Source organism: Schistocerca cancellata, chromosome 4 (assembly GCF_023864275.1).
Source record: "Schistocerca cancellata isolate TAMUIC-IGC-003103 chromosome 4, iqSchCanc2.1, whole genome shotgun sequence".
In the NCBI taxonomy this organism is placed as follows: Eukaryota; Metazoa; Arthropoda; class Insecta; order Orthoptera; family Acrididae; genus Schistocerca; species Schistocerca cancellata.
The window spans coordinates 630801992-630829800 of record NC_064629.1 but is presented as its reverse complement, the minus strand read 5'-3'; the positions used below and the strand labels follow the sequence as shown (position 1 = coordinate 630829800).

Here is a 27809-nt window from a genome sequence, read left to right as displayed (position 1 = left end):
ATACATGGGAAATGAAACTAATTGGGACAATTAACAGCAGGTGAAGGAAAAACCACACACACACACACACACACACACACACACACACACAGATGTGTTCATAATAAAAGTTTCTTTTCTATACAGTATGTACAATTTACATACACAAAAATAGTGCGTTAGCAGTTAACTTGGGCACGCTTACGCATACACACTTATAACAAATAGCTCATACTACTATCCCACACACACATACAGTATAAACACGCGTCCACTCTGTTGTCTTTCAAGTGAACAGTATAGGAATGAGAGAATCTCGTTACCACAGACGAATCGTTTGTCGTCATGGCACGATAGACAGACTTTCAGCTATGATACAGTAGGTACAACATGATCTCGCTATCAGAAGACTACTAGCCACACCATATGGGGAGGACCACCAAAACCATCGAGCAGACACTGCCTGTAATCCTCGAACGTTAGAACCATTGATACCACTCGATGCACACCCTTAGCCCGTCTTTTCGATCTGAGCCCCACAATCTGCTTCCTATTCGCCTCATCTTTCATCAGACACAAAACTTAATTGTTTTGAGGTGTAATGCCATAAAGATTGTCAGTCGCCTATCCAGATGTGCTGAATGCGTCGAGATGGCACCTTATTAATTCATACGGATCACAGCCTTTCACCCAGTGTATGAAAATGTCTGTGCGAAGTTAAGTTTCGCAAACTCATAGTGAAATCGATACATGTGGAGCTTGGAAAGATCCAGCATACACGTACTGACAGTAAAAGGTTTTGGGAACTCCCCTGAAACCTTAGCCATCTCCAAAGCGACTAATCCGTCACTGAAGATGGTGGCCTGCTTAGACTTCAGCCTGGCGATGTAAGCTCTTGCGCCATGACGTCAATCCCAAAGACAAACTAAATGAATTTAACAATGATTTGTCAGATCTTCCGTCTTTTACCGAATATTGAGTTTACCATTGATTTAAAGAGATCGTTTTTAAAATCACCCATCGTAAGAGCTGTATTTTTTGGTATGGACAATTATATACTCCTCCAGCCTGCATGGCTGTTCGAAGGAGATTGCGTGGGTGACTGTAATAAGTTGCATCGCCAAACTGAAGCACTGCTGCCGTTTTCGTAATGGCTCTTTTTACCCACCAGCGTCACCATCACCTTGGGGACAGAACCAATGCATGGGACTTTTCACTCTGGTGTGTCAAGTTGCTGTGTACATAATGCAAACTGGTAAGATATGCCAGTTCTACCTCCGCGACATATCCTTCACCAGAATCCACAGCCACATCTTGGAACTTATCTAATCCGGCGATGATCTTCTCGGACAGCCATCGAAATCCTCCAATTGGCAGAGCCTGTTGCATGGGGCGCCCACACAAGTTTTTCGCATACAAGCATAGGGTGTAACTCAAATAGTTAAATGCTTTGTACTCTGCCCACTCATCCACTCATCCGTTGCTTATTCACCTTAGCGTACCTATGCACACACAGGGAAAGCCCCCCACGAATCATGTGTTTGAAATGGAGTAGTCTGTCAAAAGTTATTAGTTTAATGCGGACACTTGTGCCTTTTAACATTGCGTCCCACAAAATCACTGGCACGGTGTAATAAAAAGCAGGATCCAGAGTTCATGTTCTCGTACATACAACTCGGAATTTCTCAAAAATATCCGTGAGAAGGCGTACTTCTGTGTCCTTATACAGTCTTGCATTTTCGTCTGAATTAGGAATGCCGAACTCCTCACACACACACACACACTTCATGCGCATACTCTGTGTCCGTTATGGGTCAGCCTGCGAGTTTACTGGTGAAGGGGCTATGCTGGGCAATATGGTTTTGCTGAGTCTCTCCTTCAAATCCAAGTATTCGTAAGCAAATATCCCTTCTTCGTCACAAGCTGAAACTTCGCATCACGAAGATTGCAGCTCTGTTGATATGCATGTCCTCCTAACGCACTGTCTCAGCAAGTTTTTGAAGAGGTGCATGCATAAAATCTAGTGAATCCAGGAAGCGGAGCGGAATGTCCTTAGTAACTCGCTTGGAGAATGAGATGTATTCATTGAAGTTATCGGGCAGGGCAATAACCTCGTCACCTACATTACCCAAGTGCTCTACAATGAAATGAGCGTCATACCTTCTCCAATTGTGAAAGAAATTGGGTATGTGTCACGGCAGCTGGTATTTCAAGTTGCATTCACTGTGTACTCTGCAACTGAACTTCCCTGTTAAAGGACACGGATCTGTATGTGGAATCCTTTCTTTTGTGTCCAGAAGTATCCCACAAATGTGACACTCAACTTCCTGTTTATATATTGTACCATTCTCCTGCGATACGGTCATTGAATGTGTTGCAGTAAATCGCATCGACACACCATGCAAGATTTTCGCGCTCAGTGAGCAAACATCTTGCAGGATTATCCCCAACATACGATTCGAATTGGTTAAGATTCGAGTAATATGAGCATACAAATTTATACACAGCAGTATATGGCACTAGTTGTTCTGTTAGGGTAATGTTGGAGGTAGTGTTGTCACATTCACAACGTTTCACAGGAGCTACAAGGCGTTCGGAATCCGCATATAAGACAAAGGGACAGCGCTCCTAGTGGTGGGTGTTCTTAAACTTCAAGAACATGTTTGCTTCAGTAGGCATTCCCACACTTATCGGTTCCTGATTAGAACAGTCAATTAGATGGTTTTCTAAATACTCAGTCGTAGTCAACGAGTTGAGGCATCTGACAAAAATGCTGTGCCCTTTATTTTGACTTAGTTGGCCAGAAAGTGGGTGGGACATGCTTCTGATCCTGATGTAGTGTTGCGTCTCACCCTTGGAGAATAACAGCAAATCTGTGTGCTTGAGGCAGGGACCAGCTACTTTTGAAAAGTAGGGGGCTTTTACTACTTTATGGTTTACATCTTTCTTTTTGTTCTGTACAGTGTGCCCTTCATCTTCCAGTGGTTTGCTTTCATCTACCTCCAGGCTGGAAAAACGAGAATTCAAATTCTGCCTCTCATCTTTTGATGGGTCCTGGAGTTTAACGAGAAATTTGATACCATGGAAGTTACAATGTTCGCATATATTAGAAATTTGGTATTTACTTGTACAATGTATATATTTTTGGTAATTTCTATTGCAAACCAGCAGCGAACATGCAGAGCAAAATTCATCCCCATCAGTAGTATTCTGGACGTTAATACTTGGCTGTTCAACGTCTATATCCACTTGAAGAGGGATAAAACTGGACACCACCATTTCCTGGACCATAGACATGCTAATACACATCAAGGTGAAGTACACAGCTGAGTATCTTACCAGACACTTTTTCCTGCATTTCAGAAAAAATAGCCCATTATGATGCTCATGATAAAAGTTCTGAGCCAATCTATAATTGCCGGCCGCGGTGGTCGTGCGGTTCTAGGCGCTGCAGTCCGGAACCGCGGGACTGCTACGGTCGCAGGTTCGAATCCTGCCTCGGGCACGGATGTGTGTCACGTCCTTAGGTTAGTTAGGTTTAAGTAGTTCTAAGTTCTAGGGGACTGATGACCTAAGATGTTAAGTCCCATAGAGCCATTTGAACCAGCCATTTGAACCAATCTATAATTGAATCGCCCTGCGATATATCACCATTATCCCCCCCCCCCCCCAGATGTAGACAGTGGTCTTTTCTTCAATACCATTACTACCTTCTTTCGAGATATCCGTGAGTTTCCAACATAGTACTGTTGGGTTGGTCTATCAGTTCGTAGCGTTTTTCCTTAAGTTTAATAATCACCAGAGATACACTTAACAGAGACTTTAGTCATCAGTTATACAGGGTAATTTCTTTTACCGTGTATAAACTCTAGGGACTGATCAATGAGAGGCTACAGAACAAATAAGATCAAATGAATTTATGTCTGGAAATGCATAGTTTCCATGCTGGAGACCATGTATTCAATCACACATTGTTCCAGAGACTACGGTCTAAACTCACTGTACGGTCTAATACGCGCTGTACGATGCAGCCACAGTCACACTATGCATGGTTTCCACCTAAAGGATGGTACTGTTGTATGTTATTCCTTAGCGCCCTCTCCTGCCATAGTCATTGGTAATGTTGTCCGATTCACTTCTCTTGCTGACTTACCATGTAGTGGATGTGATACAGCGTTGTACATAATGGTTCCGTATTCGAATCGAGAGTTTGCCAACATTGTGTTTACTTCCGGAAAGGCAAATGACAACGGGCGGCATACAGCAAGGTTGCATCAGGAGACCATCCCGGCCAACAACAACCACAACATTCAATGTTTGCAACAATGTTTCGCCGTTTGTCTGAGACAGGGTCGCTTCAGGAAGCAGGAAATCACGAAGGACGTACCCGAAATGTTCGGACTCCAGACTTGGAGGAAAATATGATTAGCACTGTGGAAGACGAGCGCCATGTCAGCACCAGGCAGCTGGCCCGCCAGTACAGGGTAAGCCAGATGACCGTGGAACATTCTCCATGACAGTTGTTACTAACCTTATCACTTACAGCGTGTGCAGTGCTTACTAACGACAGACTTTCCACATAGCGAGCAGTTTTGTCGCTGGTTTTTTCATCAGACAACCACGATTCCGGGATTTGTCATCCATCCTACTGAGAGATGAGGCCACCTTTACGTGGAGTGGTATCTTCGGCTTTCATAAAAATCATATGTGGGGTAGTATGCAGAACCCTCATGATATGGTGACAGCGAATCATCAGCATCGATGCAGCCGGAATGTATGGGCCGGGATAACTGGCGACCGTATTTCAGGACCAGTCTTCCTTCCACGTCGCCTAACAGGCTGGAACCATCGGCTTGACTTTGCCTTCCCTGGTGGAAGAAGTACCATTGATGATTATGTGGCTGCTACATGAAGATGCTCCAGCCCACTTCGTCGTTAACATCCGGACACATCTCAACTGTGTCTTCCCTGGTTGGTGGATCGGACAAAGGGTCCAGTTGTATAGTCTGCTCGCTTACTGGATCTCAACCCGTGCGATTTCTGGTTATGGGGCCATCTCAAAAGTATTATATATACAGAGACCATTCCAGATGTGGAGACGCTGGAGCAGCGTATTCATGCTGCCTTTGACACTATTCGGATGCATCCTGGGCGATGTGAACATGTGAGACAGAACATGAAACGGCACATACACGCATGCGTCGATGCACGTGGAAACCATTTTCAGCACATACTGTAACTGTCGCTGCATGGTACACTGCTTATTAGACCAGAGTCTCTGTAATAATGTATGATTGAATAAATTATCTCTAGCATGGAAACCATGCACTCCTGGACATAAGTTCATTGAACCTTTTTTGTTCCATATCCTCTCATCGATCAATCCCTAGAGTTTGTACCCGGAAGAAAAAATAACCCTGTATTCTCCTCCAGTATTTATAACAATCTGCCAACGCTGGGTAACTGTTAGATTCTGAGACTGTAGAAATCACGTGTTTTGAGGCGAAGAACTCGTGGAGCCATGTTTGGAGCCCATTTTCATCCGAAAAGAAAGTTCCTTGAAGATTTTTCGATAGAGAGGAGAAAAGGTAAAAATCTGAGAGGAAAAGGTCAGGTGAATAAGATGTGTGTGGAATGACTTCCCAATCCAACTACTGTATAGCGTTTTTCGTTAGTCTAGCAGAATGAAGGCAGGTGCTATGATGGAGTAGCATCAATTTACATAGGCTGTTGTTCCTGTTCAGTTGTTGACAATAAATCTCAGCAGTGATGGTTACAGTTCGGGGAAGCAATTCGTAATACACCACGTCGTCGCTGCTCAACTCGATGCGTAAAATTATCGTCTGTGGATGTGTGGATGCACACAATTCTTTGTACAAGGATATGCTGCTACGTTTGGGCTCAACCATTTCTTTATTTTCGTTATGTTAGCACAAAGACACCAGTTCTCGTAACCAGTAAGGATAAAGGATAGGAATGGTCGGTGTTGTTCTCAAGGCAACAGACGATGAGCAAGAAGAGACGCACATATGATCACCCAAGGATTTTTGTGATTTTGACTTAGGGCATGCTATATCCCATACGCCCGGTTTTTGAACCCTCCGCACTGCATTTCTCCCTCTGTTGAATTCAGACAGTAGAATATGGTGGAAATGTTCTGATTTCTCCTCTTGGCACGCCATTTTCTAGCGTCCACAGCTCCACTCTCTACCTTCAAATGATGGAATGACGATATGTAATCTCAAGTAGCAACATTAAAGTACAAATAAAAGTAACAATCGATAGATAAACCCATAACAAGCGCCATACCAACATACAGAACAAAAACGTTACGAACTTATGAGCACCAACGTAATTTATTAGCCTCAGTGGTGGGATATCACGGGTTGTTGACGATTCCATGGAGCTCTCTTTCCAAAACAGGTAGTCACATGTTAAGAAAAGTATCAGGGTCTCGGTGGTCCATATTAGGCGAGGTTATGAGTTGCGATCCCCGGGAGGGCCTACAACAACAGAATAGTTCCAATCCGGTGTGTGCTTTACCTGGTGCTCCTTGTTAGGACGGGCTGGGGGACTGGACTAAGCCCAGGGTAATGATGAGGTGATCCAGGGCACTGGCAGGCTAGTATCAGGAGATGGAAAACTGGTCCCAGCAGCTGGAGTGACGGACCATGTGCGCGGAGCCGGGCAATGATCACATGCTGCGCCATGGTGATCTTGCCATCAATGGTGCAGACCACTGCAACCGTGACGGTGTTGACCATAACGACCAGATGATGGACCAGGCTGAGCAAATGATACATGGATGGGCGTGGAAAACACATTGTCGACAGACCATTTGGGGAGAATGCATCGTCGACCGGTTAGGCCATGGTGTTGTTGCGATAGTTCTGCCTCTGGACAGTTCCAGTACACTTGCAAAGGAAGAAAAAAATGGAATGGTATTGATAAATATAATCTGTCTCACAATTCCGAAAAGACAAACACAGATGCCTATTATAATAATAATAATTTGTAATACTTATTTAGAAAATCCCTCTCCCCATGAACCATGGACCTTGCTGTTGGTGGGAAGGCTTGTGTGCCTCAGCGATACAGATATCCATACCGTATGTGCACAACGGAGGGGTATCTGTTGAGAGGCCAGAGAAACGTGTAGTTCCTGAAAACAGACAGCAGCCTTTTCAGTAGTTGCGGAGGAAAGGGTCTGGATGATTGACTGATCTGGCCTTGTAACATTAACCAAAACGGCCTTGCTGTGCTGGTACTGCGAAAGGCTGAAAACAAGAGGAAATTACAGCCGTAATTCTTCCCGAGGGCACGCATTATCGTAGCCAAGATAGACACGGAGCCCACGCCTACCACAGTAGTACAAGTTTATATGCCAACTAGCTCCGCAGATGACGAAGAGATTGAAGAAGTGTATGATAAGATAAATTATTCACATAATGAAGGGAGTCGAAATTTTAATAGTCATGAGGGACTTGAATTCGATAGTAGGAAAAGGAAGAAAAGGAAAAGGAGTAGGGGAATATGGAATGGGGTAAGGAATGAAAGATGAAGCCGCCTGGTAGAATTTTGCATAGAGCATAACTTAACCATAGCTAACACTTGGTTTAAGAATCGTGAAAGAACGTCGTATACGTGGAAGAGGCCTGGAGACACTGGAGAGTTTCAGATAGATTATACACTCCTGGAAATGGAAAAAAGAACACGTTGACACCGGTGTGTCAGACCCACCATACTTGCTCCGGACACTGCGAGAGGGCTGTACAAGCAATGATCACACGCACGGCACAGCGGACACACCAGGAACCGCGGTGTTGGCCGTAGAATGGCGCTAGCTGCGCAGCATTTGTGCACCGCCGCCGTCAGTGTCAGCCAGTTTGCCGTGGCATACGGAGCTCCATCGCAGTCTTTAACACTGGTAGCATGCCGCGACAGCGTGGACGTGAACCGTATGTGCAGTTGACGGACTTTGAGCGAGGGCGTATAGTGGGCATGCGGGAGGCCGGGTGGACGTACCGCCGAATTGCTCAACACGTGGGGCGTGAGGTCTCCACAGTACATCGATGTTGTCGCCAGTGGTCGGCGGAAGGTGCACGTGCCCGTCGACCTGGGACCGGACCGCAGCGACGCACGGATGCACGCCAAGACCGTAGGATCCTACGCAGTGCCGTAGGGGACCGCACCGCCACTTCCCAGCAAATTAGGGACACTGTTGCTCCTGGGGTATCGGCGAGGACCATTCGCAACCGTCTCCATGAAGCTGGGCTACGGTCCCGCACACCGTTAGGCCGTCTTCCGCTCACGCCCCAACATCGTGCAGCCCGCCTCCAGTGGTGTCGCGACAGGCGTGAATGGAGGGACGAATGGAGACGTGTCGTCTTCAGCGATGAGAGTCGCTTCTGCCTTGGTGTCAATGATGGTCGTATGCGTGTTTGGCGCCGTGCAGGTGAGCGCCACAATCAGGACTGCATACGACCGAGGCACACAGGGCCAACACCCGGCATCATGGTGTGGGGAGCGATCTCCTACACTGGCCGTACACCACTGGTGATCGTCGAGGGGACACTGAATAGTGCACGGTACATCCAAACCGTCATCGAACCCATCGTTCTACCATTCCTAGACCGGCAAGGGAACTTGCTGTTCCAACAGGACAATGCACGTCCGCATGTATCCCGTGCCACCCAACGTGCTCTAGAAGGTGTAAGTCAACTACCCTGGCCAGCAAGATCTCCGGATCTGTCCCCCATTGAGCATGTTTGGGACTGGATGAAGCGTCGTCTCACGCGGTCTGCACGTCCAGCACGAACGCTGGTCCAACTGAGGCGCCAGGTGGAAATGGCATGGCAAGCCGTTCCACAGGACTACATCCAGCATCTCTACGATCGTCTCCATGGGAGAATAGCAGCCTGCATTGCTGCGAAAGGTGGATATACACTGTACTAGTGCCGACATTGTGCATGCTCTGTTGCCTGTGTCTATGTGCCTGTGGTTCTGTCAGTGTGATCATGTGATGTATCTGACCCCAGGAATGTGTCAATAAAGTTCCCCCTTCCTGGGACAATGAATTCACGGTGTTCTTATTTCAATTTCCAGGAGTGTATAATGGTAAGACAGAGATTTAGGAGCTAGGTTTTAAGCTGTAAGACATTTCCAGGGGCAGATGTGGACTTTGATCACAATCTATTGGTTATGAACTGTAGATCGAAATTGAAGAAACTGCGAAAAGGCGGGAATTTAAGGAGATAGGACCTGGATAAACTGAAAGAACCAAAAATTGTAGAAAGTTTCAGAGACAGCATTCGGGAAAGATTGACAAAAAACGGGGGAAAAATACAGTAGAAGAAGAATGGGTAGGTTTGAGAGATGAAATAGTGAAGGCAGCAGAGGATCAAGTAGGTAAAAAGACGAGGGCTAGTAGAAATCCTTGATTAAAAGAAGAGATATTGAGTTTAATTGACGAAAGGAGAAAATACAAATACGCAATAACTGAAGCAGGCAGAAAGGAATCCAAACATCTCAAAAATGAGATCGATAGGAAGAGAAAAATGGCTAATCAGGGATGGCTAGAGGACAAATGTAACGATTGAGAAGCTTGTATCACTAGAAGTAAGACAGATATTGCTTACAGGAAAGTTAAAGAGACCTTTGGAGAAAAGAAAACCAGTTGTATGAATATCAAGAGCTAAGATGGAAAATCAGTCCTAAGCAAAGAAGGGAAAGCAGAAACGTAAGAGTAGTATATAGAGGGTGCATGCAACGGAGATGTACTTGAGGCCAATGTTATGGAAGTGGAAGAGGACGTAGATGTAGATGAAATGAGAGATATGATACTGCGTGAAGAATTTGACAGAGCACTGAAAGACATAAGCCGAAACAAGGCCCCAGGAGTACACAACATTCCATTGGAACTACTGATAGTCTTGGGAGAGCCATCCCTGCGAAACTCTGATCTGGTGAGCAAGATGTATGAGACAGGCGAAAAACCTTTAGACTTAAAGAAGAATATAATAATACCAATCCAAAAGAAAGCAGGTGATGACAGGTGTGAAAATTATAGAACTATTAGTATAATAAGTCACACCTGTAAAATTCTAACACGAATTCTCTACAGACGAATGGAAAACCAGGTAGAAGCCGACGTCGGGGAAGATCAGTTTGGATTCCGTAGAAATGTTGGAACACGCGAGGCTATGCTGACCCTACGACTTACCTTAGAAGATAGATTAAGAAAAGCAAACCTTTGTTTATAGCATGTATGGGCTTAGGAAAAGCTTTCGATAATGTTGACTGGAATACTCTTTTTCAGAGTCTGAAGGTGGCAGGGATAAAATAGAGGGAGCGAAAGGATATATACAATCTTTACAGAGACCAGATGGCAGTTATAAGAGTCGAGGGGCATGAAAGGGAAGCAGTGCTTGGGAAGGGACTGAGTCAGGGTTGTAGCCTATCCCCGATGTTATCCAATCTGTATATTGAGCAAGCAGTAAAGGAAACAAAAGAAAATTTTTGAGTAGGAATTAAACTCCATAGAGAAGAAATAAAAACTTCAAGGTTTGCCTATGACATTGCAATTCTGTCAGAGACAGCAAAGAACCTGGAAAAGCAGATGAAGGGAATGGACTGTCTTGAAAGGAGGTTATATGATGAACGTCAACGAAAGCAAAACGAGGATAATGGAATGTAGTCGAATTAAATCAGGTGATGCTGAAGGAATTAGATTATGAAATGAGACACTTAAAGTAGTAGATGATTTTTGCTATTTGGGAAGCACAATAACTAATTATGGTCGAAGTAGAGAGGATATAAAATGTAGTGGCGATGGCAAGGAAAGCGTTTCTGAAGAAGAGAAATTTGTTAACATGGAGTATAGATTTAAGGATCCACGCATTCATGAGGTTGTTTCCATACGCGTACACGTCCAACCACTCTATTCAATTTCAATCGAGACTCGTCCGACCAGGGAACGTGTTTCCAGCCATCAGCGTTCCAATGTCGGTGTTGACGGGCCCAGGCGAGGCGTGAAGCTTTGCGTCGTGCCGTTGTTAAGGATATACTAGTGCGCCTTCAACTCCGAAAGCCCATATCGATGTTTCATTGAATGGTTCGCACGCTGACTCTTGTTGATGGCCCAGCATTATAATCTGCAGCAGGTTGCGGAAGGGTTGCACTTCTGTCACGTTGAACGATGCTCTTCAGTCGTCTTTGGTCCTGTTCTTGGAGGATCTTTTTCCTGCTGCAGCGATGTCGGAGATTTGATGTTTTACCGGATTTCTGATATCGACGGTACACTCGTGAAATGGTCGTACGAGATAATCCCCACTTCATCGCTACCTCGGAGATGCTGTTTCCCATCGCACGAGCGTCGACTAAAACGCCACGTTCAAACTCACTTAACTCTTGATAACCTTCCATTTTAGTAGCAGTAACCGATCTAACAACTACGCCAGACACTTGCTACTTTATTTAGCCGTTGCGGACCGCAGCGCCATGCTCTTCCTGTTTACATATATCTTCATTTGAATTTATTTGAATACACATGCCTATACCAGTTTCGTTGGCGCTTTAGTGTATTTGGCAACGTGTGGTTGCCTGTGCTGGTGTGTAGTGTCTTCTGTTGCTTTGACAAGTGTCGGCAGCCATATGTGGGCTTCCACGAAGCCATAATCAGTGCATGTTTTAACTATGTAGGTAATGGAATGCTGTTATCAAACAGCTGCAGCGCAGGTCAAAGAAAATAATATATTTCGTAATGTCACTTCTACCAATGCGGCGTGTGCTGTACTTAAGTTACTCTGCCGCGGCTGGTGCATTCTCCACACCGCAGTAGTTGTGGCTGATGAGCAACACGCGCCAGCCAGCGCACATGTCTCCATTAGTATAAAAAGGCTGGGAGAGAGCATGAAGAAAGTACACTCTTCAGATGAGGTGTGCCTCAGTTTTCATATTTTGTGATTGTCATTTTTCTGCATACAGAGTGGCTAAGATAGGGCCTTGGCAACAGGCAGCAAACGATCATTGCCAGTTCCAGTTTCATATAAAAGAGACATCTAAAAGTACATCTCCAGTCAAGGATGAAGTCCATTGTCAGCATGTGATAAATAATTACCTGGAACCTGTAACTGGTAGAGGAGTGGGATAATACAAAGCTTTTTTCATTATAAAAATATCATTTATTGCTAACACAACTTAAAAGTTCTTTTACATTTCCTGAAGCACAGATAAAACCAGTTTTGTCTCCATCATGTCCATGATCATGTTTGTGCTCTTGGGTGTCACCGTAAAATGTCTCAGATGTGAAGTACCACCATTAAATTTGTACATATCACTGTACAACCCTAGTTAGAGGCGTGTAAATTTATCACCCAATCATGTAGCCATAGTAGGTATCTAGTAGTGTTTGAGGTAAAGTCGTGTGGGGATTCAAATTCGATACAGATGCCTATTGGTCCCGATTTTGTGCTTTTGTTTTGCTCTGAGCAGTCAGTCGTAACAATGGATACTGTTATTTTAAATTGCTGTGACCTGAGCATGCATCCAAATTCACAGCCCTCATACTACTAAAAGTGAATCATCATGCACAAATCATATAATAGAGAAATGTTGTTACCCTAGTCAAGTTGTAGAATATCATATGAGTAGTATTCAGAGTTCAAGTGAACTCCACTAGTGGTTAGCTTACCACTGTCGCATGCACTGCAATTATTTTTCACATTTCCTCTCCCACATGTTTGCGGCAGCAGATAATGAATCGAGGCAGTTCAACTTCAGTTTCTGCTTCAATGGCACGTGACTGCCTATATACTGTCAGTAGAAATGAATATTCGAAAGGTTTCCATGTATGGAAACGTAATGGGAAATGAATACTGAATTCAGCACACTTAAAAATTATAGGTGCTTCTAATCTGTAATAGAAAAATGGATCATTTTCCATACCAATTCCTCAAACACAAACTTATTCTCTTCTTGCTCTCCTTGAATGTGCGAGCTAATACCTGTCACACATCGAACCAGTAGCAGTTCGTATTCAACATTTATGATGATCTGTCGATTATAAACAACGTGAAGGGGTGCCAGACGCTAAGTTGTTACTTATTGACCCATATACTAACCATTCTGTAGACCATTCAAGTCCGAAGTTGAGGATCAATGTGATTCCAATATTTCTTGTGTGGTTGACCTCTACAGCATCAAGTTTATATCTTATTTCTTCGAACACAAAGTCAAACACATTATGTGTAAGCCAGACGCTACCGGAGAACTTCCATCCTTCTTCATAAATGTCCTTCTCATATACAGGAAACCGGTGCTCAGAATTTTTAGAGAATCTTGATATTGAATGAGAATCTTTATTTTATCATTATTATTGAACATCAATAAAGCAAGGGGCTTGTCGGAGAAATAGTCCTGACAAATGATTTCCTAATCATATTGAACTGAAGGTGTTATATTGAGTGACATCATTGCTGGGTTTCAGTTGCATTAATTTAAGAAACTTGTAATACACCCACATTATTAAGTTGTGTTTCCATTGCAAATTGATGTACTGTTGGCTGTGTGCTTAAGTTTTATGCTTTATACCTTATGCCTATGCAGCTGCTTGCAACCCAGTGGGTACCAAATCATCATTCAACATCTAAATGTATAATCCAAAGTTTTTGGATATCCACGTCGTCTTGGGATACGTATTCTGCATATACACTACACAGAAACTCGGTATATTTAATTTTTTGTCGAATTTATGCAGATCTGTATTTGTAAGCGGTGTGTCTGGTAGTACTGCTAGGAGACTTTTATTTTTGTAAACAGACCAGGTCCCTTTTTGTATGGTTTTAAGTAGTCCTTTCCCAGTAGTGATGGCCTCCCTCAATCCATTATGCCTTTTAGCCTCTTTTAGTTCCCCAGCTGTATTTGGTGGATTCTCCACTTTTCAGGGTATGAACACTGTCCCTCCTGCTAGAGAATGAATAGCCAACAGCCTGGCAAGTGATGGAACTAGGTTTAGGATAATTTCAACAAATATCTTAGGGATTGGCAGAGACCTAGGTTTTTCAGAATGTGTTCTTCTTCTTAGCTGTTTCTGCATCAAGGCACTTTTAGCTGCTGCAACCGCAGATTTTTTAAATATCCCATTGTTTTTTCTTTTTCATCTCCTTTTTACGTACAATTAGCAGCATTCATAAAATGTCAGGAACTTATCCCAGCATCCAGTTTGAGTTTGGCGCGTATTGCTTCATCAACTATGAATGCTACAATATGTTGTTGTATACCTGTCTCTCTCTTTGGTGTATTTTCGTGACCTTATCAGCTAAAATCCGATCGGTACCTTGACGTCCTGCCAAACCTACATTTGCCGTATGAACTAACTCATGTTCTTTACGGGGCTATCCCAGTAGGTTAACCTCCTTCCCTCCACAAGATAGACAGTTGTCAGCTTCGTTCCAGCTCCACAGTAGATATATCTAGGGTTGTACAGTGCAACTGGCACCTTATTGAGAATACTGCTACCACCTTGATATGCTACCTAGCACTCATGCTAATCACTGTTTGAGGTTTGCACACCCTGTTATATATCAAATTGAGAGCATTTACCCAACTGTTATGCAGCGATGGGGTGCCGAGACATATAACTAAAGCATTGTTCCCTCAATGTTTGATAACATACTGTATCAGAAACAAATCCGGTCCAGGGCCTTCCTATAATTCTTTTGTGTAAAAACTCCCAGCAATTCTCTCATCCTCGCTGTCCTTTAAGATGTAACTCCTTGGGTTAGTTCGTTGCATTTCGGTAACTGTAAATATCTTCGTTGACCAGTTTGACAGGTAAGACGTCTCAAATGCAGTCTTGTATCTTGAAATACATACTAAATCACCTATATTGAAATTCTGCTTGTGTGTATCCACAGTCTCAGTACTATTGTATATTATATTTAGAACGTCATTATCATGAATATCAATTGGCCTCACTTTAGACAAATGGTGTTCGGTTATACTGCTCAATTATATGTGGGAGAATATCTAGCCACTGTATTACCATGAAGTTTAAGTCACTTCCACATATGGTTTTTTTGTTGTTCTGTTCAAATGTTTCACAATAATCACCTTCATATGAGAGAATGTCAAGGAGTGGTTTATTTCATATCGCTCCATTACCATCTTAAAACACCCATTGTAAAATATGCTTCCATTGTCATCCTCATCTGCATCTTTTGTTCAAACATCTGTGCAACCTCCTACTCAGTATTTGCTTTCACAGGGAGGGTCCTGACAAATTTGGAATATGTACCTATCACTACTAAAATATATTTGAACCCTTTTTTCACCCTTGAATACTGTCTCACATCTACGAGGTCTGCCTGCCACAAAGCATCCAAACCTTGTATTGTGACACATCTAAACGGAAATATTTTGAATAACGATTTGTGGAGTTCTTGCACCATCATCTCCATAATTATTATTCAATAATGCCTCTTCCTCAAAGCTCTAAAATTATTGATGTCACATCATTCGTGTGAGCTGTATTCTCTCTGGCAGCCAATGCTGTGAGCATTCATAGCTGTTCTATTACTTTGTTAGAGTCATTGTAGTATGTGTAGAAGTAGATTCCTCAGCCTCTTATGCTGAATGTCGATGCCTCCACCTGCTCTATGGACACCATCTAATGTGGGCCTAACAACATTAATGTATTTCCTACTGTTTGAACCTTTTATTCATTCTTGTGGGATGTTGTTTTGCCTGTTTGCCATGCATAGTGTTTCGTCATACGTTCGTTTCTCTTTTGACAAATACTTCTCAGGGTTCGAGGTTTCTAAGAAAGTTAATTCCAAGGCTGATCCCAGCTCATCTCATTAGTCGCATCTCTTTCGTTAACACTGTGATAGTTTACGTAATTGGTAGTAGCGCTTGTATATACTTCTTCTTCTTCGTCTCCTCCTCGTCCCCCTCCTCCTCCCCCTCCCCCTCCTCTGCTGACTCCATCTGCCATGTGTGAGAGCTGTTTAATACTTTTTGTTACTGTTTCAAACATTTCAGAGAGAGACTGATGTCGCCCCAACTGCTCTAATTTTAATAATCTTAATTTATGACTGCTTTATTGACATGCTGCTACAGACTAAACTGACCTTGGAGTTAGACAGAGTACACATCTTATATAGTCTTATGTGGGTTTTTCTCTTCATATGTCTAAAACTCCTTCAATCTCATCAACCTTCGTATTTACTACATTGATTAACCTTAGAAGGGATTCATTGCTTTCTTTCTGAGCTTCATAGCTACAAGAAGAGTTGTTTATAATTTCTAATTTTTTTCCATTTCTTGGACCTCTACAGTTACCATTTTCACACCAATGTTTGCATTTCCATAGATGACAGTGAAGACTTTGGTTGATATTTTCAATTTTTATTGCTTGGATTTGTGTATTAACGTGTAAATGTATGTTTGGCCTATGCTTTGCTCGCTCATAATGAGTGCACTGCATGCATGGGAATTTTTCCATAGTCTATAATGTAATGACAACTGTCTTTTAAGCATAAACTCCTAGGAGTTTCATCTATATTGCCCGTGATTCAATTTTTCCATTTTATCAATAACCAGGAAGCCATACTGCATATTATTCCAGCACTCCCTGCATATGGTAATAAATTCACTGAATGTCATGATGGTTCTTACAAGCGCTTGTAAATGTTTCAAATTCATATTGTCCTGTTTAAAATGTGACAATAAGGTTCAGGTTATTCCTTACCAACTATTTCTCAATCCTGGAATATGTTTAGTTTATATAAAAGACACCAGCCTTGATATGGCAGCTGAAACAAAAATATTTCAGTATTTGATACTGGTTTTCCGCTGAAAATTGTCAATATGTATACAGTGTTAGCATTACTTTTTCAGGTGGCTGTATGTCACTGCTTTCACTCAAGACTGGTAGATTACGCCATTGTTGCTGTGTAAAATCTCTTCTAATTGCTTGTATTTTAGCAGAAACAATGTTTTTGAAAATATATGTACATGCTCGAAGCACAATCCCTCGGGATGTGTTAACAATGTCATAATAACATTAGTCTTCCTGCAGTCAGATAGTCCAATAATTACAGCATGTATATTATCTGGAAGGAGTGATCCATAGTTCTGGTTTTCAGTATCATCGGAGGAAGTTTGTAGAGAAATAAAAAACGCACACATACAGCTTTTACACTTTTGTTTTTTTATTTATAAACTCTTACATATAGCAGAGTATATGAACATACTTAAATACAAATGTAGTTCTGTAATACATCTGGCAGAGTTGGGTCACTCGTATTTACATGTATTGATGCACATCGTGAATCTTAATGTCGAATAATGGTTTCTTCGTGAATATTAATCTTGAACAGTGGTTTCTTCTGATAGAGGAAGTGTTTGCACGCTGACTCCAAAGTTTTCCCCAAATGTTCCCATACAATCAGCACATATATATTTATGAGCCAAAACATTATGACAACTGCCCACTCAGAGGTTGAATGCCTCCTGGTTGTGTCGTGGGCATATGACGCAGTAAGGAAAGACTGTAAGCGCAGGAGAGATGAATGTGCAGTCATTATAGCGAAGATAGGGGCCGTAAATGCGAAAATCCATGGCTATAAGTGGTTTTTACAAAGGGCGTACATCGGGAGCCAGTTGCATTTCTGTAAATCTTCATCTAGTAATTTGCGGCATTACTCGACCTGTGTGAAGACATCTGGTGGCACATAAGTCTGGAATCCTGTCAACGACTTGTAGAATGTTTGTCCTGCAGAATCTCTGTTGTGCTGTGTTTGAAAGTGGAAGAACATGCTAGGAATGTGGTCATAATATTTTGGCTCATCGTTGTACGGTTGCCAACTTAGTCGACTCTAGATCATGTTGGATGACGTACATGATATGCATCAGATTTCTTAAAGAATGCTCTTGTAGATAAGTGTACTCTCTCTCTCTCTCTCGTTAAACAGTTTAATTCCTTGTGGGAAGTTCCTTGCAGAGATCATATGATCACAAAATGTCGCTGAAGGAGAGTGAGCATTTCTGTGGAACATGGTAGCGATTTCCACTGTTGTCTCACAGGCGAGTCCACTCATCCAGGGCTACTATAATTTTGTGTCACTATATAATGAATTTTCCAAAACCACCACTTAATAAGTCATGATCTGACATCATTCCCACACTGATGCGTTTCTTACTGCTGATGTTTAAATTGTAACTCACATTTACATCATTATTTTCACGTCAGGTGACATCACCTGATCTGCAAGGAGAAATGAAAAAATTGAGCTACACTTTTATTTTCTTTTTTTTTACAACTACATTGTTATTCAGCAGCACTAACACTTACATGAGGGCTGCCTTACAGGCCTTGCAGCAGGAGGTGTTGCTATGCGTTTTGGCATGTTTACACTTTGAGAGACCTCATACAACTGGGTGAACGATGTATCATCCAATGCAAATATACAGGGTGAGTCACATTATACGTAGCACCCCTTTTATTTCGTAAACGGGTACACATATGGAAACGCGCAAATGCCGTTTCCACCCACGGTTCTATCACATTCTAGGACATTTTTCGAATTTTTTTAAGACAGATTTTTAACGTCAACATTAACAAACGTTATATCACTAACTTTCTTTTCAAGAGCTGTCGAATGCAGGTATATAAAGTATAAAGTTCCATTTAAGAAAAATGTACTTGCTTCAATATCTCCGTTGATACCAGCGCTAAAAACATTAACCAAACAAAAAAAACGTTCCCCTCGACACTCTAACATTTGCAGAAAAGCGCGTTCTCATATGTGTAACAGTTGACGAAATAAAAAGGATGTTACATCTTATGTGACTCACCCTGTATATAATATTAGCAACAGTAATAATTTATATTATCTTTGCTCTCACTAAAAAAAAAAAATTCGATGGGTTCTACTGTCAGAATAAACAAAAAAATGAAAAATATTTATCAGTCTCCCTTTCTTTCCTACAAAAAAATTATATGTGTATTAAGTGCAGCTCACTGAGCTGGTTGGAGTATCGTAATGGATAAGTATTTCTGTCACTATATCCACTAAGCCATGGTGACCACAACTATTTACTAACTCTTAATTCACAAGTGAATACAGACTGCTGCTACTGTCAGATAAGTGGTAAAATTTTTATCTCTCTCTAAGGTATGTGTGACTGTAGGCAGCTGGTGTACTTGTTAATCCATGCGGGCATATGTGGGTGCTGACCTCTGCATGTGTCAGCTTCATTGCCTGTCAAGTGCTGCTGGCTTACTGACATAGGTGCAATCATTGCAGTAAGCCGCTATAGGACATAGTTGTGGCAGCGATGATCGCAATATTGCTGGAGCACGTGACTTAGTATGAATGTATTTGTAATTGTTTAACGTGTGTCACTTGATATCACTGCTATTGTTTCTCTCCCCCTCCATTGAGCTGTGGCCATAAAACATTTCAAAGACAGTATGGAGGAACTAGGAACAATTTTGTAGGAAAATATTATTATTAATATTATTTACGTATGTACATGAATATATTGATATAAATTTATGGTCATTCTGTTCTGCAATATGTTGCCAATTATTTATTTTTTGTATGGCTTAAATTCGACCTGAATCAGATTCAGCACTACATATTGGGTACTTTGTCCATAAATTCCAGTGACATAGATTTTATGTTTATGGAGTTAACACTTGAATTCTTTGGCGCTGGATGGACACAGAAATTTATAAATGAATTCTATTTGATTCATATTTACACTGTGCTTGCATACATATCTTCAGTCATAAAAGGCAGCTGTTAACATACAGATACCAATGGCTCATTGTCAGTCACCATTGTTAACGTGCAGTATAGTTCACACAAAATCACGACACTAGAATGTTTAATGTAAATCGATTCTGAAGTTAGTTCCAGCACCATTTCTCCATACATGCTATGAATAACTTCCTTCCAAACATATGGCCTTTGATAGGAGTGTGTGGCGAACACATCATCTTCCTCTCAATGTAATCCGTCATACTGCAAATCCCCACTCATATTATATATACTGTTCTCTAGAATCAAGGCATTCGACATTCTCCACTTCAGTTACTATGTCAAAGTCGCTATCAGCTGCTAGGCCAAAGTTCATATGTTTAGATCCACTAGAAGTCAGATTATAGGTAGTGTTGGATAGGATTCTCGTAGCATTTAACTGAGGAAGTTCAGACAGCTGTAATTGTGGTAGTAGAGAATACTAGGTTAAATTTGGAATGCCGACTGTGGGCTTCTGTGGTAGTGCAGACAGTACTAAGTGAAACTCTTGCGAGTCCTTTTCCAGCATTTCTGCTAGCGTCACATCAAGGGCGTGTTGTGCTGTTGGAAAAAAATATCAAACTGTAAGTATAGACACAGAGAATATAAATTAATACGTAACTGTCATAATAATAATGGATGGACAAATACTTACAGATGGTGTTCTTCCTTTTTCCTGGCTGGTGGCTGGTCTCTCTCGCTGGTGGCACCTTATGAGGATCCTTTCACTACTGCATACAGAACAAGGATGACGTGGCTCATGCAATTGGATTTATAACTAGCAAAAGGATTGGGGAGGTTTATTTTTACTGACTTACGGGGTGGGAGGGGTTTCCCGCCATTTTTTATTCATGCAATTGGCTTAGAGCCTTAAATAAGGTATGACTCTCACAGTCGATGGGTGACGTCTTTTTTCCTGCCATTCTAGGCATGGGAGTTAACTTAACAAATGTCAGTTTCATTTCCCCGCCAATTTGGGGTCTAGGTGGACACCTGCCGGCCTCATCTAGGGAGCGTGGGTGGGGCTGGGAATTCTCGGAAGTCTTACCTCATTACCTTGGGTGTTATCGTTATCTACCCACACTGATACACTACTTAGACGCTGCCAGTATTTTGTTTCAGGGTAAATCTTACCATGACGAAATGTTTGTGAACATACAGCAACCATTCAGTGTAAAGGAAACAGTGTCAATGAGTCCTTGGATCACCCAGTCGTTCTTAGTTACACATGGTGCCATTGAGCAAAACATTTCGTTTGAAGAGAGAGATCCAAAGCAGCGACGTTCCATGCTATCGTTCTATGAATAGAAGAAATGTCAAATAGGCGTGGAATTTATGCCAGGTCAATCGATGTGAGAAAGCTTTGGCCAGCCTCTTCGCTGTCCTTGTCGAGCAAATGCTAATGAGGAAAATTTTCTCTGCCACCAGACTTCCAGAATCAATGTTAGGTCTGTGTTATGCTGTAGCGTATGCTAATGATCTCGGTGTTTGATGTATAAAAGCTCTATTATGTAATGTAGATGAGTTATTTAGGCACCTGGAAAGAGAAGAGATGGACGCATGCTACAGGCTACGCAAAGTGTGGGAGAGTGGGCTGCTGAACTACCAGGAGCGCATCTGGCACCCGCCGCGGCCGCCCTGTCTGCAGGCGGGAGAGGCGGAGAGCATCCGCATCATGTCGGTGGCACCGGCATTCCTCATAGCCATTGCAGGCATCCCGCTCGCCTGCCTCATCGCCTGCATCGAGCAACTCAGGTCCGAGTTCGAGGAAATATTTCTAGCTCTATCTACTTCAGTCTCTCTTTCCTAATTTTCGTCCCAGGGTATGGGATTTTTCATGATTTGCCATTTTATTTTATACTAGCTTAGTACTGGGCATTGACCGGGTATGTATTTATTCAAATCTTAAGTCCATCTCTTTTTTTCTCGCTCTCTCTATCCATCTCTTCTTTCTGCCTCTCTCTGTCCATCTCTTATTTTCCCTTCTCTCTATCCATCTCTTATTTCCCCCTCTCTCTATCCATATCTTATTTCCCCCTCTCTCTGTCCATCTCTTCTTTCCCCCACTCTCTGTCCATCTCTTCCACCCCACTCCCTCCATCCATCTGCTTCTTCCCCCTGTGTCCATCTGTTCCTCACCTGCCTTTCCATCTGTTCCTTCCCCCTCGTCCATGTACTCCTACACACTCTCTCAGTCCATCTGCCCTACCTCCTCTGTCCATCTCCTCCTCCACCTACTCTTTTCACCTTATCACGCCTACCCCGATTGGAGGTTGCTATTTTTTATCCCCACAGCATTCCTTTCCAGACACGAGTAGTAAGTAATATGTGTACCAAGTTTGGTTGAAATCGATTCTTAGGTTTCGGTGGAGTTTCTTTATCGACCGATTTGCTGGCATATGCACATGCCACATATATTTAACACACATTTAATATATTTTAGACATATTTGTACCCACAGTTAGCCTGTACACTATGCGATCAAAAGTATCCTTACACATGGCTGAAAATGACTGACAAGTTCGTGGCTCCCTCCATCGGGAATGCTGTAATTCAATATGGTGTTGGCCTACCCCTAGCTTTGATGACAGCTTCCACTCTCGCAGCCATACTTTCAATCAGGTGTTGGTGGGTTTCTTGGGTAATGGAAGCCCATTCTTCCCAGAGTGCTGCACTGAGGAGAGGTATCGATGTCGATCGGTAAGGCCTGGCAGGGGTGTTCCATAGGATTCAGGTCAGGACTCTGTGCAGGCCAGTCCATTACAGGGATGTTATTGTCGTGCAACCACTCCGCCACAGGCCGTGCATTATGAACAGGTGCTCAATCATGGTGAAAGATGCAATCACCTTCCCCAAATTTCTCTTCAACAGTGGGAAGCAAGAAGATGCTTAAGACATCACTGTAGGCCTGTGCTGTGATAGTGCCACGCAAAACAACAAGGGGTGCAAGCCCCTTCCATCAAAAACACAATCACACCATAACACCACCGCCTCCTAATTTTGCCGTTGGCACTACACACGCTGGCAGATGATGTTCACTGGGCATTCACTATACCCACACACTGTCGTCGGATCACCACATTATGTACCGTGATTCGTCACTCCACACAACGCTTTTCCACTGTGCAATCGTCCAATGTATACGCTCCTTACACCAAGCGAGACGTTGTTTGGCATTTACCTGCATGATGTGTGGCTTCTGAGCAGCTGCTCGACCATGAAATTCAGGTTTTCTCACCTCCCACCTAACTGTCATAGTACTTGCAATGGATCCAGATGCAGTTTGGAATTCCTGTGTGATGGTCTGGATAGATGTCTGCCTATTACACATTATGAACCTCTTCAACTGTCGGCGGTCTCTGTCAGTCAACAGACGAGGTTGGCCTGTATGCTTGTGTGATGTACGTATCCCTTCACATTTCCACTGCACTATCACATCGAAAACAGTGGACCTAGGGCTGTTTAGGAGTATGGAAATCTCGCGTGACACCCAATCACCTGACCACGTTCAAAGTCCGTGAGTTCCGCAGAGCGCCCCGTTCTGCTCTCTCACGATGTCTAATGAGTACTGAGGTAGTACGTGGCAGTAGGTGGCAGCACAATGCACCTAATATGAGAAACGTATCTTTTAGGGGGTGTCCGTATAGTTTTGATCACATAATGTATCTCTAGTGAATTCTGCCCTGCAGTTTCGTTTTCGAGCAAATCAGTGTTTATGAAATCATATCTCATGAACTATTTCTCGTAGAGTGATTCAATTTTGCAGGTACATACAGTGGTATATGTGAATACTGTCTGCAAAATGTGTCGTGAATACAGTTAGTATTAAAGAAGTAATAAATTAAAAGTCGTGCCTGATGTGACAGTCTTACTCCTTGAACAGTGAAAATGTAGTAAGTGACAAACTTCCTTCCATCATTTTTTAGTGTTGTCAGGGAGGAAAACTTCCATAATGGTTTGAAATTGTGTTTAAAGTTCGTTGCAAGTCACAGAATACTCTCATTCTCAGATACTGTATGAATAAAATCTGGGTATTCGCACGTTGTTGGCTACACATAGTTTTCACCCCCATCGCCATCCCTTTGATAGGTTGGCTGCTCTTACCCTCGCAGAAGTTCTCTCCAAACAGTAAGTGGTATGTGTACGAGGTTTGGTCGAAACTGATCCAGTGGTTTAAGAGGAGATGTGGAACATACAAGCATATATACATCCATTTTTTAAATATGTGTGGATTATCTTTGTGACTTTATGCCCCTTCTGTCGCCAGAGCTGTCAGTTACCCTACGGAAGAGTAGTAGTTTCCGCCACGTAGCTTTGTTCTGTATATTACCGCATTTCAGCTGTTTGTGCATCGTATTCTCGGAAACTGAGATTGGGGCCAGCCCAACATTTGCCTGAAAGAACGTGGAAAACCACCCAAAAACCACATTCAGTAAAGGAGATGTAACAGACCAATGGTCGTTAATCCGCCGCTCGTGTTCAATCCAGTTCTGGCTAGAGTACCATACGAGCAAATCGAGAATTCCACTTCCAAGGAGGCCAAAAATTTGAAAATTAGTAGGTGTACAGTTACTGGGTAACAGGTATGAGAAAACTAGTAACATTTTTTGTATTTCATCTTATTGCATTTATTGTCTATTGAGTACACCAAATGTTACAGCCGCATCTGTGTTGTAGGTAATACACTGGACAGGCATTCGGGAAGAGGAATATCCATTTTTGGCCATCGAGATCTACACTTTCCATGAGTTTCCTACACGCGAATACTAGGATAGTTCCTTTCAAAAGGGCACGGCCTTTTTCCTTCCGCGTATTTCCACGATCCGAACTTTTTTTCTGTCGCTAATGGTGGCGTCGTCGATGGGACACGGAATGCAATAATCTGGAAATGTTCTAATCACGAAGAGCTGTCACGTAAGCCCTAATAGAAGAATTACTTCATTAGGAGTTCCTGGTGGTCAAACACCAGCAGTCTCTAAGCGTTCACGGGCTCAATTTAATGCACACAAGTACGACCTCAAATCGTTCCCTTTCCTGGCCACACCATAGGAGGAACGTCAGGCTAAGGATGGCGTCGGCTCTTATTCGCCCCAGTACTTTGTATGATCGAGAGTTGATGGGGAATCTTTCATGACGATGAATCCTCAGTTTTTTGTTGAGCATTTAGAGGACTAGTTTGGGGATGTGGAGGGCTTGTCCAAAATGAGATCTGGGTCAGTCTTGATCAAAACAGCATCGTCTGCCCAGTCACGGGTGTTACTCGCTTGTGACAAGCTGGGAGATGTTTCTGTAACCATCACGCCCCATAAGAGCTTAAATGTGGTCCAGGGTATCATTTTATACAGGGACCTTCTTTCGCAGACCGACGATGAGATGCGCGCCAATGTAGAACGTCGAGGTGCACATTTCGTTCGGCGTGTCCACTGGGGTCCAAGGGATAAGCAGGTTGCCACCAGTGCCTTCATCTTGGCCTTCGAGGGTGATACATTACCCAAGAAGGACAAGGTAATGGTCTACCACTGTGATGTAAAACCCTATATCCCTCCCCCAATACAGTGTTTTAAATGTTGGAAGTTGGGTCATATGTCTTCCCACTGTACTTCCAGCGTCACATGTCGAGATTGCGGACGCCCATCACATCCCAATACTCCATGTGCCCCGCCTCTCATCTGTGTCAACTGTGAAGAGCACCATTCGCGTTGCTCACCAGACTGCAGGATTCTCCAGAAAGAAAGGAAAATCATGGAGTACAAGTCCCTGGACCGACTGACCTACACTGAGGCTAAGAGGAAATTTGAACGCCTACATCCCATATGCATGACATCTTATGCTACCGCTATAACAGTTCTAGCCCCATCAGCTCTGCCTACCCCAGTCACCTCTCAGAGCCAGAAGACTACACCTGCCCCCTTGATGGTGGTGCGCACTTCCCTCCCTGTTGCTCCTGCACCACCTACTTCAGGAGCAACACCCCCCTCCCCAACCATCGGGGACGTACGTCCCCACTTCTAAGCCGGAGAAGCGTACAACTTCTTTGGCTGCTCTCGCTAGGAAGGGGTCCCTTGGGTCACTTCCTTCCCAGGTTTCTGCTAGTGGGAAAGATAACACCTGCCAGTGGCAGAAGAGCCCAAAAGTAGCTGGTCGCAGGGCTTCACGCTCATCCTCAGCCCTGGAGAAATCCAAGGAACAGTGAGAAAAATCCAAAAAGAAGGTCCCCAAGACCAAGGGAATTTTGGTGGAACCCACACCACCGCTACCTCCATGCTCAGCTTCTGTGGATGAGGTGGAGGTTCTGGCGTCCACAGAGCACCTAGATCTCGCAGGACCCTCAGACTAAATGGATATAGACTGCTCAGGCAAAAACTCGTTGGCAAGAGGTGACCGTGAGGTGTAAACTGCCTCATTGAATGTTCCATGTCTTCCCACTCTCATGATCACATCATCCTCCAGTGGAATTGCGGCGGTTTTTTTCCACCACTTAGCTAAGCTACAGCAACTGTTAAGCTTTACTGTGGTGTCACCGCCAGACACCACACTTGCTAGGTGGTAGCCTTTAAATCGGCCGCGGTCCGCTAGTATACGTCGGACCCGCGTGTCGCCACTGTCAGTGATTGCAGACCGAGCGCCGCCACACGGCAGGTCTAGAGACACTTCCTAGCACTCGCCCCAGTTGTACAGCCGACTTTGCTAGAGATGGTTCACTGACAAATTACGCTCTCATTTGCCGAGACGATAGTTAGCATAGCCTTCAGTTACGTCATTTGCTACGACCTAGCAAGGCGCCATTATCATTTGCTATTTATCTTGTGATGCATGTACCGTCAGACCGATGTTCACCAATTATGGATTAAAGTTAAGTATTCCAACAGCTACGTATTATTTTTACTAGACTCAACTCCTTTAACTGTTCCAGACCTCACGCCAGCCTGCGTGAGCTTAAACGCGTGCCTTTCGGCTACCGGTCATAGTGGCTTGGCTGTCTTGCCAAGTCACAACATTTACACTTGCTTTCTGCATTGCCCTCCAGGAAACCTGGTTCCCAGTAATGCAGACCCCTGCCCTCCACGGCTATAAGGGACGCTACAGGAACCATAGTGACTGTAATACAGTGTCAGATGGAGTTTGCGTTTATGTGCTAAAGTCAGTTTGTATGGAACCTGTGCCCCTTCAAACCCCTCTTGAAGCTGTGGCTGTCAAAAGAAGGACGACGCAGGAAATAACTGTCTGCAATGTATATCTTTCTCCAGATGGTGTAGTATCCCTGAATGTATTAACTGCAGTGATTGATCAACTCCTTAAATCTTTCCTAATTTTGGGAAATTTCAACGCCCATAACCCCTTGTGGTGTAGCACCATGCTTACTGGCCGAGGCAAAGATATCGAAACTTTACTGTCTCAGTTCGACCTCTGCCTCTTAAATAGTGGGGCTGCCACACATTTCAGTGTGGCTCAAGGTAGTTACTCAGCCATTGATTTATCAATTTGCAGCCCAGGACTTGTCCCCTTTATCCACTGAAGAGCACATTACGACCTGTGTGGTAGTGACCACTTCCCCATCTTGCTGTCACTGCCCCATTGTCAGGCCCACGGACGCCTGTCCAGATGGGCTTTAAACAAGGCGGACTGGGAAACTTTCACCTCTGCTGTCACCGCTGAATCTCCCCCACATGGGAACATTGATGTGATGGTTGAGCAGGTGACAACAACAATCGTTTTTGTGGCAGAAAACACGATCCCGCTCTCTGTAGGGTGCCCCAGGCGAAAGACAGTCCCTTGGTAGTCGCCGGAAGTCGCTGAAGCAATTAAGGATCGTCGGCGAGCTCTACAGTGGCATAAGCGGCACCCTATCCTGGAGCACCTCATAGCCTTTAAATGGCTCCATGCCCGCGTTCGCCATCTTATCAAACGACGGAAGTAGGAGTGTTGGGAGAGATATGGCTTGACCATTGAGTGCCATACGTCACAATCCCAAGTCTGGGCAAAGATCAAACGTGTTTTCGGGTACTAGACCCCAACAGATGT

General features: G+C 43.5%; 1 protein-coding gene across 1 annotated transcript in view; it reads left to right on the top strand.

The window, feature by feature from the left end:
• LOC126184355 (uncharacterized) overlaps positions 1-21597 on the top strand; it is a 186579-nt gene extending 164982 nt beyond the window's left edge. Inside the window, exon 5 of the mRNA XM_049926735.1 lies at positions 21357-21597. Within this exon, the coding sequence (XP_049782692.1) occupies positions 21357-21597 (241 nt within the window). The remainder of the gene's footprint in view (positions 1-21356) is intronic.
• The last annotated feature ends 6212 nt before the right edge of the window (positions 21598-27809 follow it).